At 50.6% G+C, this 14,532-nt stretch overlaps 1 protein-coding gene across 5 annotated transcripts in view; it reads right to left on the reverse strand.

Annotated features, from left to right (window-relative positions):
• The window catches only part of LOC119111089 (heterogeneous nuclear ribonucleoprotein L), an 86,861-nt gene that overhangs the window by 30,691 nt on the left and 41,638 nt on the right, over positions 1-14,532 (reverse strand). The window contains exon 3 of one of the 5 annotated variants that reach the window (XM_037234917.1): positions 5,318-5,393. The exons of 1 other annotated variant lie outside the window; for it this stretch is intronic. In XM_037234917.1, coding sequence (XP_037090812.1) covers positions 5,318-5,393 — 76 coding nt within the window. Of the gene's footprint in view, positions 1-3,346; positions 3,409-4,149; positions 4,201-4,879; positions 4,923-5,317; positions 5,394-14,532 lie in introns of those variants that run through there. 3 more of the 5 variants (XM_037234925.1, XM_037234940.1, XM_037234932.1) reach the window with 3 other exon arrangements.

A 14,532-nucleotide genomic window follows, 5' to 3' on the forward strand; every position in this document is an offset into this window, starting at 1 on the left:
TTTAGGTCAGTGGCATATTCTGAACTTGAAAAAGCCCATGAAAGGTGTATAATGCGGTTCCTGCAAACAATAAATTAAAAATCAGCGCCAAAAACTACCACACACAGCAAACCCTGGAGTAATAAAACATGTTGACTTTGACCTTGGTCTGACCTTCATACCTGACCCTAGATCACTGTTATGTGTTCATTCAATTGTTGTGTTGCCTAAGAAAGTATCTCACAGAAATATGGCCTCGTCTTACACTCCGTTATTGGATTAGGTTGAACGATTACCTAGAAATTGCCTTCACTGTAACCAAAGCCTGACTTTAATTTACCATAAATCAGCGACCTTACAAAGTGCGTCTAAATTGTTTATGCCAGACGATCCGCTATTGAATTGCTTACAGCTGTGCAAAATTTGGCGCGGCTACACCGCGCCATTTGAAAACCATTCCGGGAAAACCTTCGGGGGGAAATTTGACCCCCTCCCCACCCAATCGCGTGTTGAAATGTCACTCAGCGCTGGTTGTCGTGCAGCCATTTCTGGAGGGCTGGCGACTGCCATATTTAATCCCTCATTATATGCATAGCCACAGAAATTGTGACCAAAACAAACCAACAGCTGTGGTCTTTCCATTTTCCTAACTGTAGCCCAGTTCCAAAAATGGTTTAGAAAATTATACAGGCATGTGATTTGGCAGGCATATGATTCAACAAAAAAATCGACATGACGGCGGGGTGCATTTCGCGGCTGGCGAACGTTCCACGTTCACCAGCCGCGAATTGTACCCCGCCGCTCATCAGCGATGATTTTCATCATGGCAATAGCATGTTTGCAGGGAGAAATGAGAAAATTGTCTATCTCGACTATTGAGCCAGAGGCGCTGTGTGCGGTAACACCCACCTCTACGCCGCGCTGTGTCCTGTGACGCCCACACTCGACACTCCGCTGTGTCCTGTGACGCCCACGCTCGGCGCCCCGCTGTGTCCTGTGACGCCCACGCTCGGCGCCGCGCTGTGTCCTGTGACGCCCACGCTCGGCGCCCCGCTGTGTCCTGTGATGCCCACACTCGACGCCCCGCTGTGTCCTGTCCTGTGACGCCCACGCTCGACGCCCCGCTGTGTCCTGTGACGCCCACGCCCGGCGCCGCGCTGTGTCCTGTGACGCCCACGCTCGGCGCCGCTCTGTGTCCTGTGACGCCCACGCTCGGCGCCGCGCTGTGTCCTGTGACGCCCACGCTCGGTGCCGCGCTGTGTCCTGTGACGCCCACGCTCGGCGCCGCGCTGTGTCCTGTGACGCCCACGCTCGGCGCCGCGCTGTGTCCTGTGATGCCCACACTCGACGCCCCGCTGTGTCCTGTCCTGTGACGCCCACGCTCGACGCCCCGCTGTGTCCTGTGACGCCCACGCTCGGCGCCGCGCTGTGTCCTGTGACGCCCACGCTCGGCGCCCCGCTGCGTCCTGTGGCGCCCACGCTCTACGCGGACGTCGACACTGACGTCTTCGGCGCACAAAGGGGAGAGACGCCGGGACGGCGGCCGTACGTCATTCCTGGCATTCGTCTTCGCTGGTCTGAGAGCGAGGCCAGAGCTAGTTTAGTTATCAACATTTATTTTATGTTCGTCGCAGGTTGGCACCCGACTTCACGGCATTCCAAGATGCCATTGCTTGGTCGCTCCTGGCTGCAGCATGGTATCCGCTAACCGTGCTTCCTTTATGTTGTTAGGTTTGTATGGCAAGGTCTCTAGAAGATAACCCATAGCTCAGCTAATGTAGAGACTGGGAAGAAAGCGCAGTTTACTCGAAATCACATTACAATAAAAACTAGCTCCAACACGGTTTCCTTATGCCGGAAGCTACGTTCAAAAGGCCAAATGTTTCCCCGAACTCAACCAAACACGTGTTATTGCGTTGCGACGGGTTCGTCGCATCCCACGCGAGTGCTGCGCGTGCCTACCGGGCTTTAAAGTGATCGGGACGCGGACGAGGTGTGCCAACTAGAAGCGCGTGCGGTCTAGTGGGGCTTCGCTTGATGCTTCAGCTGGCAGCTGGGCGATGGACGTCAGAGGAATGACGCCTCGGTGAGATTCATGACCAGTGCCAAAATTGGGACAGCGGTGATTCCCGCACCCAAACGGCGGGCACAGCGGGGTCGAAGTCGCCGGATGCGACTATGTTCGTCATGGGGACACGTGATATCAAAGTCGTATCTCGCGGAACGCTGAGTGATGATGATTATGCGTCTCGAGGCATGAACTTAATCTTAAAACACAAACAGCGCGTTCATCAATTTAACGTTTTGGTGTTCGGCAAAATATTCAGCCGTCATCGTCCCTTTGCAGATTTACGACCTCACTCGATCAGCGTTGCCATTTGTAACACCGGGAGGCTCATCGATTGCCAAGTGCTGACGGTGCTACAGCCTTCGAAAGCGCACACGAAGTGCCAGAAGGCATCTCTGTCGGCCACCCACGCGCTCCCTGCGGCGTCACAAAGTGAAGTGGCGCAGTTAAATGCTGATACGCTCGGTCCGCCGCCTGCAGGGTGTCATTTCGAGAGGATGTTTCCGCGAACTTTCAGCCGAGCACGACTATTTGCGCAAAGCTGCAGCATTTTGCGCCAACCATTGCGCATCTCCGTGACGGCACCGCCTTCGGCGCTGGGTCGAATGCGGCCGCGCATCAATCGCAAAGCCAGAGATGCGTGCATAAGTGGAACCTCACCACCTCTGTTGGAAAGCGATGGTGAAGCGCGCGGTGATTTTGATCGCCAGATATAATGCCTTTTCAGGAAAGGTCCTTGACCTTCTGTTCACAGGGAAACCAGGTGTCGAACACTGGCACGCTGGGGCTTGAGTGGTGGATAGGCTGGCCTGCTAGGCTGTGCTGAAAACAGCTAGTGCCAGCCCTCTCCTCCACGCCACGTCTCAGCACACGTAGTTCGTACCAGCTTCAACCGCAGTGTCGGTGCGCACCCCTTCTACTTTGCCGCACCCTCTATGTGGGTACCACGCCCTGACCGGCACCCCTCCCGGCCGGTACCCTTCCCGCCAGGTACCCCTCCCAGCCGGTACCCTTCCCACCAGATATCCCTCCCGCCCGGCACTCCTCCCGACTGGCACCCCTCCTTTTCTGCCATACCCCCCATGCAAGTACCATGCACTGACCGGCACCCCTCCCACCCGGCGTCCTCCCGGCCGGTACCCTTCCCAACAGGTATCCCTCCCGGCCGGCGCCCCTCCCGAACGGCACCCCTCCTACTTCGCCACACCTCCCATGCGAGTACTCCGCCCGGACCCGCACCCCTCCCACTCGGCACCGCCCCCACACGGCATGTGGTTAGGCTTCTCCGGCCCCACTTACCACGGTGATGGGATACACTGGGTTGACCACAGTCATCAGCAGGATATGGTTGGGCTTCTCCGGCCCCACTTACCACGGTGATAGGGTACACCGGGTTGATCACAGTCATCAGCAGGATACGGTTGGGCTTCTCCGGCCCCACTTACCACGGTGATGGGGGTACACCGGGTTGACCCCAATCATCAGCAGGATATGGTTGGGCTTCTCCGGCCCCACTTACCACGGTGATGGGGTACACCGGGTTGACCCCAGTCATCAGCAGGATATGGTTGGGCTTCTCCTGCTCCACTTACCACCGTGATGGGATACAACAGACAGTGTACATCGTCAGCAGGATATGGTTGGGCTTTTCCGGCCCCACTTACCACGGTGATGGGGTACACTGGGTTGACCACAGTCATCAGCAGGATATGGTTGGGCTTCTCCGGCCCCACTTACCACGGTGATGGGGGTACACCGGGTTGACCCCAGTCATCAGCAGGATATGGTTGGGCTTCTCCTGCTCCACTTACCACGGTGATGGGGTACAACAGACAGTATACATCGTCAGCAGGATATGTTTGGGCTTCTCCGGCCCCACTTACCACGGTGATGGGATACACTGGGTTGACCACAGTCATCAGCAGGATATGGTTGGGCTTCTCCGGCCCCACTTACCACGGTGATAGGGTACACCGGGTTGATCACAGTCATCAGCAGGATATGGCTGGGCTTCTCCGGCCCCACTTACCACGGTGATAGGGTACACCGGGTTGATCACAGTCATCAGCAGGATATGGTTGGGCTTCTCCGGCCCCACTTACCACGGTGATGGGGTACACCGGGTTGACCACAGTCATCAGCAGGATATGGTTGGGCTTCTCCGGCCCCACTTACCACGGTGATAGGGTACACCGGGTTGATCACAGTCATCAGCAGGATATGGTTGGGCTTCTCCGGCCCCACTTACCACGGTGATGGGGTACACTGGGTTGATCACAGTCATCAGCAGGATATGGCTGGGCTTCTCCGGCCCCACTTACCACGGTGATAGGGTACACCGGGTTAACCACAGTCATCAGCAGGATATGGTTGGGCTTCTCCGGCCCCACTTACCACGGTGATGGGGTACACCGGGTTAACCACAGTCATCAGCAGGATATGGTTGGGCTTCTCCGGCCCCACTTACCACGGTGATGGGGTACACCGGGTTGACCACAGTCATCAGCAGGATATGGTTGGGCTTCTCCGGCCCCACTTACCACGGTGATGGGGTACACCGGGTTAACCACAGTCATCAGCAGGATATGGTTGGGCTTCTCCGGCCCCACTTACCACGGTGATAGGGTACACCGGGTTAACCACAGTCATCAGCAGGATATGGTTGGGCTTCTCCGGCCCCACTTACCACGGTGATAGGGTACACCGGGTTGACCACAGTCATCAGCAGGATATGGTTGGGCTTCTCCGGCCCCACTTACCACGGTGATAGGGTACACCGGGTTAACCACAGTCATCAGCAGGATATGGTTGGGCTTCTCCGGCCCCACTTACCACGGTGATGGGGTAAACCGGGTTGACCACAGTCATCAGCAGGATATGGCTGGGCTTCTCCGGCCCCACTTACCACGGTGATAGGGTACACCGGGTTAACCACAGTCATCAGCAGGATATGGCTGGGCTTCTCCGGCCCCACTTACCACGGTGATAGGGTACACCGGGTTGATCACAGTCATCAGCAGGATATGGTTGGGCTTCTCCGGCCCCACTTACCACGGTGATGGGGTAAACCGGGTTGACCACAGTCATCAGCAGAATATGGTTGGGCTTCTCCGGCCCCACTTACCACGGTGATGGGGTAAACCGGGTTGACCACAGTCATCAGCAGGATATGGTTGGGCTTCTCCGGCCCCACTTACCACGGTGATGGGGTAAACCGGGTTGACCACAGTCATCAGCAGGATATGGTTAGGCTTCTCCGGCCCCACTTACCACGGTGATGGGATACACCGGGTTGACCACAGTCATCAGCAGGATATGGTTGGGCTTCTCCGGCTCCAGGTCCCGCCTGAAACGCGACGGCGCAGCGTCAGAACGCGCTGGCAGTTGACCCCATGACTCGTCAACAGCGGGGAAATATGGCAGCGCAGCTCAAAAGCACGCCGAACAACGAGCGTCATAAGCGCCACAAGCGGCGACGGGCTGGGCGGCCAGGCCATGTTCGCACACTGGGTCGCACTCAGGCAGGGGGAGCGCGGAATATGAAACCGGTCTTGCCAGGGCAGAGCGGAAGGCTGGCCCGTTGCCCGAGATGAATGTTCGGCTAAATTCTGGTCCGGATGAAATCAAAGCCGTCATGGAAAGCTGACACGTCTCACAGTTTTCTCAGGCCCATCACGTGACGAAATTGTGGACATGGTTCGGAGAAGGAGCGTGGTGCAACTGCCATGTAGACATTCAACGTTGCGGACCGGTTCGTTTCGTAATCGATCATACGTGCTGTTGATATGGTGACGTTCGAGCGATACTTAGCGACGCTTAGTTGCGACGCTCAGCGAAGCGATACTTCGTTGCATTCAGCTGACATCCAACATATTGTGCCTAAATTGTGCAGAATACAAGGGCCATCCGTTCAACATAATCATGGTTGTGTTGACAAAACATAGCATAATATTGCACGATGCACCATCCCATCGACAGGACATAAATGTTGTAAGGTTTGCTCATGCTGCTCGTCTATGACAAAAGGAGCCAGATGAAATAATTGAAATCCTTTTCCATTACAGGATAAGCAGCCTGCGTGAGGTTTTCGGTAATGTCCCAGACATGTGCCGCACGCCAAGTGACGGGAAAAATCTGCCTCCTCACTAGAATTTCTATGCGGCGCCTTATGAATAAATCTCACAAATCTAATAAAGCGCTGGTGTGGAAAACCATGCACGAATCCCCGGTGCATATCTGTTAGAATCGTAAGCCTGCCTCGGGTTACGATCTGACGGGCACGAGTCAGGACCTCAACCAGAGAAAGCATCGACGTTTGACGCGAGCTTCCCTCCCCTGCATCACCACCGGCCTCCTGGACCCGCCCAGCCCGCCGCCGCGTCGGTGGTGTCCCGGCCCCATGTCGGCAGCGCGCGACGGCCGCCGCGATCGTGCTACGTGACGTCGCTAATCCGGGCCGGCTTTGCCGGCGCCGGCAGATGGAGAAGAGTGGGCGCGCGCGGGAGCCGACGGCGTCCGGACGGGCAGGCAAGTGGCCAGAAGCCCGCTGGGTTATCACCATGGGGTTGATGCGGGCGGCGCCGATGGCAGGGGAGAGGAGGCTGAGGGGGAGGGAGGTACTCAGGCCGCCGACAGCTCGCCCGCCGGTGTTCTGGGACGCAACGGATGACTCGTCTGGATACAGGGGTGAAAAAAGCTCGGACATCATCGGTGACAAAAACTGACAATTTTGCGAGCCAGTTGGCGACAAAATTGCGAAAATGGAAATTCAACCGATCAGACCATGTTACAGCAGACTATGCCAGCTAGACGAAACTCAACGCTTTGCATCGGTCTTGTACTCGCTAACGCCTGTAGCGTGAACATGTGTAGAGCATGTGTCGAAATCTTGACGCTTGAAAAATGACGCTTCGCTGTATGAGTAAGTTAAGCCAAAAGATGTTGTCATGCATAGCAACTTTAATCAGGATGGTTTTTGCAGGTGACAGAAATGTACTAAAAACTATACTATATCGGTGCTAACGTCACAGGTCAGTGGTGACACAATGCTTTTCCAACGCCACCCACATCAGTGCTTTCACAGATTTTTCAGCCGGGATTCACTTTATGTACAAAGCAGTATAAAATGCCGAATGTTACTAGTCGTAAGAATTGTGGCTGGCCACAATATCTTGCAACGAATATTGTCTGCCACGCAGCGTTTTAAAACATCGTGCCACTTGAGAGATGAACGGAGTACTCGCCGCGCGGCAGTGCGTTGGATTCGTTGCAAGGCTGCAGGCTGTTGCTGGTTGCGTTCATGTCGTGAGAAGCTGACTGACTGACTAGAAAAACGTAGCTTATCGTAAGTTTTTTCTTACAGGTAATAGCGTCAAAAGCCCTGCTGATCAGGGATGACTGCTATTTGTCGATACCTGAGTTGTAGCTTTAGAAGTAAACAGAGGACGTTGCAGCGGCGCGTATCAAGGATTCATCCGGCACTTCCTGCTACTGAGAGGAACAGTGGCTTTGAGGAACGAGGCTAAGTGTCGCTGGTGTAGTCCTCTCACATCGCACATTGCACCTCAGACTTAACGTACTGATCGATGGACAGGCGTGAGAGAAAAGTTTTTAATCGTCATGCTATTGAGTATAAAGCTAAATAAAGGCGTTAGGGATGTCCAAAAATGTCGTTCGCATCTGTTGATACCAATATTGCATGGATTTTGCTCTAAATAATTGGGATCACGTTAGGAAGTGCGAGTGCTGCATCGGCAATAACTATGCGGAGATAGCGAAGGTCGTCAACGCCTCCAGCTGGTTACGCGATGACATCACAAAATCAAAGGTGATATTGTTTTGAAATACGTATAGAACCACGTTATTGGTAAATATAGGGCTACAGGGACGTATTTAGTTTTGCAAAATACGTGGGAGTAAGGGACGGGGGGGGGGGGGGGAGGAAGAAAAAATGGCTGAGGCTGCTTCCCAAATGCACCTAGAACAGTTACGTTCCCAGATTTGACGTACTTCCGTTTCACGATTCGGGACGGGTGTGCAGTTTCACAAAATTAGTTTTGGGGCTGAACCTTAAAAATTATGATGAATGAAAAATAATAGTTAAATGATAACTAAACATACGAACTTACATCTCTGGTCAAGACGCACAATCCTCCTCCCTCCCTGCACCAACTGCAAAGGAAACTGCACGCCTCTAGGTTGAGTACCTTTATGTGATAATTGTAGTAGGTTAGTCTCAGCAGTCATCCAGTGTCTGATGGCCAGCAAATTATATTTTGGTGGAAATGAGCTCCCGAAACGAAAATGTTTCATGGTTATGCCGCGTTGCATTTAATTTGTTCTTGTTTGTGTCTTTTCGCATTTATAGTTGTATTGCGACGGTTAATGAAAGATTTGGTTCAATGTGACAACTGAGGCGGTCCCAAGTTTTGTCGGAGACAAAAAAAGCATTTTTTTTCACCCCTGTCTGAGTGGTGCGTGACCGGGCGGGCAACTCGCCAAAGGTGAATTAACGCAAATTGGCTCTAGCTGCTTGCTTTTTTTAGCCCTGCAACTGCATGGCTATGAAGTCCCACTCTTTGCATTACAACTGCGCGCAACGCGCTCACGCCAACGGAATAATCGTAAAAAACTATGTTGACGTCGTAGCGGAGTGGGACATCAAAATGTTGTCAGGCGTCGCGATTTTTTCGCAATGATGTTGTCAACACAAAACCGTTAGAGCTGTTTTTAGCAGTAAAGATAAGTATCGACCCAACCACTCCCACCAAACACGCTTTGGTCGTCAGACGAAAATTGCAGACTGAAACAGGAGTGGAATTGACATTCGTTGCCGTCATATTTGGCGAGCACTGCAAAATATCGAATTACTTTGTCACTCGATATCATGGAGCAGGGTGTAACGAAAGCAGCTGCGGAGTGAGTTAGATGATAACCGTTAACTAACTTTGCGAATGGATGATGTGGTATAGCGTGATGATCCGTTCCACTCACATAGCCCAGCCTGCTTGGCTACCTCGCTGATTAAGATAACCTGTAGCAGAGATTTAGTTCCCTATTCATTTGAAGTGGGGGAAATCAGCTCCTCCAGCTCGGCCTCCAGACCCAAATTTGGAAGAAAAGTGGGCCAAATCCAGGAATGCATCCGCTTGTTGACGAAGTTCAGGGTAAGTTTCATATTTCTTCAAGGTCTCTCCCCCACATTATTTTGCAAAACTACGGCCCTGGGCTGCGGCTGAACTATACAACCTGTAGCCCATCATCAGCATCAATGTCTTACGCGGCAGTATCGCTTCTCACAAGAGCCACTTATTCATACGTTAGTGATAAATCCAACGTCAAGCAGCGATTGATCATAAATTTCTCTCTCTAATCAGTCTATGTATCTCAAACACTGTGTTGCTTTGTTTTGTCTTTTCTTTTCAAAATATTACATGTGATAGACCATCTCTGTAGTTATCTTCCGGGGCGATTCATAATTAGCGGTGTCGGTGGGCCCTCTTTGCAGATGGTGACGAACACGAGTCTTCCCGGCTTCTTCTCGTATCGTTCCATGAAGCTACAGCTTAATTAACCAAATAACAATGACAACTGCCTCAGTCGCTGCCCGCACCTTCTTCCACCTCCCTGTAAATTAGCATGAACACATTCTTGGCGGTGGGTATAGGTATTTAGGCCTATTCTGCGCCTGATCAGGCTGACTGTCCTGCTGCCGCGGGGAAGAAGCATGCTCATCGGATTGGCGAGTTTTCAACTGCATCATTACCTTCGGCTCCGCTGATCTGATATTTGGAAACCTCTCCTAAATGGCGCTCTTAAACAGCCTGTCAAGGCGTAGCAGCGGATATCGTCCACCGGCGATCCCACAGGCGGTTTTTGTTAGATATGCTTTTGGAGGCATGGGTGGATCCGAAAGCTTTACAACATTGCAGAGTATAAGCTTCTGTCTTTCTGCTCAGTTATCTTGCCAATAAGCTATCGAAACAAGAAAATTGCGTTACTGGAAGTCGTAATGCATTGATAAAATAATGCATGCAAATAAGATGTGGTAGCGTCGAGGCAACATCACACCTTTGAAAGAAAACTGAGCTTAATTGATTCTGGAAACAGCAACTCCAATCTTATTAGCAGCGGTTTTCAGTGACCGTCAACGGTGCAATAAATGCATGTGCCAAATATTGTATGCATGAACAAGTTGTGAAAGCGGGGGTGATGCAAGTTAGTTCGAATGCATGAGTTGCAACAAACGTTTATTTTTAGTTCATTCATCGAGGATATGACAGCAGTGTTCTTTTTCGCACTTCTGGCGGGAATGCAAAAAAAACTTTTGATTTACCGGATATGATTGGCGACAAAACTGGCACTGCTCTGTGTCAATTGGTGACATAATTGCGAAAATCAAAATAAATTTCAACAGACTAGACCATATTACCTCAGACCGTCCTAGTTAGACGAAGCTCATAGTTTTGTATTGGTCTATACTTGCGGACGCTTGCAGCGTGAGCACGCGTAAAGCACATCTCGAAAAGTTCACGTTTCGCTGTATGAGAAGTTGTGCCATAAGATGTTGCCAAACGCAGTAGCTTTAATCAGGATATTTTTTTGGTAGGTGGCAGAAATATACTACAAACTATACTATATCAGTGCTGACGTCACAGATCAGTGGTGACTGTGCTTTTCCAATACCCCTCAGATCAGTGCTTTTCACAATTTTTTTCAGGCAACGCTCACGTCACATACCTAACAGTTCAAAATACAAATAACTGGGCTTATTACCAGTCGTAAGAATCTTGGCTGACCACAGGATCTTGCGACGAATGTGATCAGTTTGCTATGCGGCGTTTTAAACGTCGTGCCATTTGAGACAGATAGCCTCGAATGCTCGCCACGCGGCAATGTGTGTTTCAGTGGAAGGCTGCGGGCTGCTGCTGGTTGTGTTCACGTCTTGAAAAGCTGGCTGGCTGGGAGAACGTAGATAATCATCAATTTTTTAAAGGTAATGCTATTAAAGATCCTGCCGACCTAGCAGGATTGTTGTTTGCGGATACCCGGGCTGTAGCTTCAGAGGTCAACGGAGGACGTTGGAGCGAGACGCGCTGCACATGGATTCCCTCGAGCTTTCTTGCTGTTGAGAGGAACAGCGGCCTTGAGATAAGGTACCGAGCATCGCTGATGTAGGCCTCTTACATTGCCCGTTGCACCACTGACTTAGCGCACTGATCGATTGACAGGTGTAAGATAGAACGTTTTTAATTGTCGTGATACTGCACATAAAGCCAAATGAAGGTGCTAGAGGTGCTCGAAAATGCTGTTTGTACCTGTTGGGACCAATATAGTATGAGTTTTGCTCTAAATAACTAGGATCATGTTAGCAAGTGCGAGTTCTGCATCGGCAATACTTATGCGAAGATAGTGAAGGCCTCTAACGCGTCCGACTATTTGTACGATGACGTCCCCAAATCATAAGGGGTATTGTTTTGAGGTGTTTGTAGAACCATGTTATCGGTAATTGTAGGACTGCAGGCATGCATGCAGCTTTGCAAAATACGTTTTAGTGAGGGAGGGAGGGAGGGGAGGCGGGGGGTGCAGGAAATAAAAAATGTCGGAGCCTGCCTCCGAAATGCACTTCAATCAGTACACGATTTCTGTTCACAGTTAGGAACAGGAGTGTAGTTTCTCAAAATTAGTTTGAGCCGCTGAACACTAAAAATTATGATTAATGAAAAATAATGGATGTAAAAGTGATAACTGAATATAGGAAACTATATCCCTGGTTAGGAGGCATAATCCCCCTTCCTCCTCCTCCCCCCCCCCCCCCCGCCTCACCAACTGAATAGGAAATTACGCGCATTTCGGCTGGTCACGTTCAATATGCCTGTACCTAATGGTTCCATTAGTTAAATCTCAACCGTCATTCGGTGTTTGATGGCCACCACATGATACTTAAGTGCAAATGAACTCCCGAAACGGAAATGCTTGATGGTTATGTCGCATTGCATTTAACCTGTCCTTGCTTTTTGTGGTTTATCGCATTTATAATTGCATTGCAACGGTTTCTGAAGGACTCGGCTCCGGGTGGCGGTTAAGATGGTTCCGAATTTCGTCGGTGACAGAACAGGCACTTTTTCGCCCCTGCCTGCCAGCGTCAGGCACGTTGCCAGTGAGTTCCAGGCGAACATTGGCCTTCAGAAGGGCGCAATCGGCGAGGACGGGTGCGATAAAATATGCTGATGTCAAGGCTTCAAGGCTATTCCCGACGCCATGCTTCAGCCAGCTTCGACAGCATGTGTCTAATGAGATGCAGTAAAGATGGGTCCGGTGACGTAAAAGGGCGACATCATGCATGCTACGCCGGTAACCAAGGCAGAACACTGGCGTCAAGTGGGCTTATGGTGAATCTCCAGCGGACGCTAGGCCGATTCCTTTTCCAGCACGCCTGTGTACCCCGCTGACACAGATGAATGGCATGACGCCTTTAATGTCTGTGCAGACTCGTGAACGTGTTTATAAATGCCTAGTAACCTTGACAGCACTTCAGTGCAAGACACACAAATAGGTTTTGCCCATTATCAAAATGTCCGGCTGTTCCATTGACCACTGTGACTGTTCTATTTCTAGGAAGTCTCATTTCTGGCAGTGGGATAACACCTTGAGGCATCTAACTGCGAAATAGATGAAATACACAAACAGGTAGGTATCCAAGCTCAGATACGTCAGATGTCTCAGATACCGCGCGGCCAAAGATCAAGTTTGCGTGCCAGCTGCTCTGCTCTGGCTTCTGCCTCCATCACACGAAATTTCTTGGCACATCATCTTACTTTTTTCGAGCTCTTAAACGCAGAAAAAAGGGAACACCCTTTTTAGACAAGTGAGGCACTCGGCATTACCAATTGCGGTGTTAACCACATTTTTTCGAATAAACCTTTTCCCATTAATCGAAAAAAATCAAAAGTTTACTTGTTTAAGATTCGGCGATTATCTTGAAACCCACATTGGCAGAAAAGGTTCAGCAGGTTTTGGCATATCACAGATTTGAAGCATTTTGGTAAAAGTGAGGTGATCGTGGAATCTGGGAGTCTGCCGGACCGATTTTGCTGCTTGATGTCTCGAAGCGACCACCGGGATGTTAATATATTTGTCATGACAGTTTTTAAGGGTTTAAGACAGTTATTCCAGAGCCAAAGTGGGGCAAAATATATTTTGCGTTGCACTCTATTTGATAAGAATTAATAGTTTGGAATAAATTAGGATTTGATTTCATACGGCTCCTCCATATTGTTCGTCCGAAACATGAAGTTGTCCTACTATAAACGCAAGTCTGATTTTTGAGAGTAAATGAATGGGTTTCAGAGATGACTTGTGAATGAAATGAAGAATGACAATAAACTGGGTCATATACGTGACCGAATTCCCCAGTGTGTGGGCCATGTTAGAACATGAGACGTTCCTTTGGTGCGGGCCAGATCAGTGGATGAGCTTTCATACCAGCCGAACGAACTATATGTTTGCAATATAAAGTAATACCTGCCTCCTTTCAAACCAGGGGAACTTACTGACCGAGGTGTGCATGGCATGAAGCAGGTTCCGTGTGGTTCCTGCATCTGTGGCATCTGTCTCATGGCCTCAGTGTGAGCTAGGTACTCCTTGTCAGCGCCTTGTTCACTCATAACAGCTGTTGCCGTGCGTACTGGAGTTAAGTGTTGATTCTTGTTTCGCGTGTGAAGCGCGTTTTAGCATCTTAAACTGCTAACTCTTTTGATTAAAAAGCAGGCATGGGTCATACCCTCACACCAAGGAATGCAGTTCTCATGGGTTATTGAGAAAACATACTAACCAACGGATAAGGGGAGCATTTTATCACTGAAAGAAATAGTCATTGCCGTGGGGTGCCTTTCGGGTGTATGGGCGGAGTTAGACACCCCACCGATTCCCCTCAAGGTGTTAGTCAGGAATGTGTACTTTCAAACGCTTCTAGAGTTGTATAGCAAGTGGACAGAATTTCATAAGAGTGCTTTGGTGGCCTTCCTGCATTGTCAGACTCCCTACTGATTTCAATGAAGGTGCATCTGTGCTCCCCGCAAACGCTTTTTAAGGTGCGTTAGCGGTGTCCAAGTCCATTAACAGTTATCATGCTTTTTCCAACGCGCGTGTTTGATATGTTTATAACACAGTGCTACACTGCCTCTTTTCGAAGCGCACTTCGGCTTGGGGAAACAGAGTATCTCATGATTTACAGCGACGCATTGGTTCAAACTTCCACCAAGGCGCTTCCACAAACTTCCACCAGTCGGTAACTGGCCTTTGCCGCCCGCTGTGCCAATGACAAACGTGCATTTGTGTTGACGCCATTCAGTAACAGCTTACGCGGCCCCCAGCAGATTCTGCCGTCGTCATGACGTCGGCAGTCGCGTTGCAAGGAAGAAACGTAGTGCTGTTACAAAGCGTTGACAGCGTACTTTGGAGTCCAAAATGTTAGAAATTTATAT

This window comes from Pollicipes pollicipes, unplaced genomic scaffold (genome assembly GCF_011947565.3).
Source record: "Pollicipes pollicipes isolate AB1234 unplaced genomic scaffold, Ppol_2.1 Scaffold_2555;HRSCAF=2994_pilon_pilon_pilon, whole genome shotgun sequence".
In the NCBI taxonomy this organism is placed as follows: domain Eukaryota; kingdom Metazoa; phylum Arthropoda; class Thecostraca; order Pollicipedomorpha; family Pollicipedidae; genus Pollicipes; species Pollicipes pollicipes.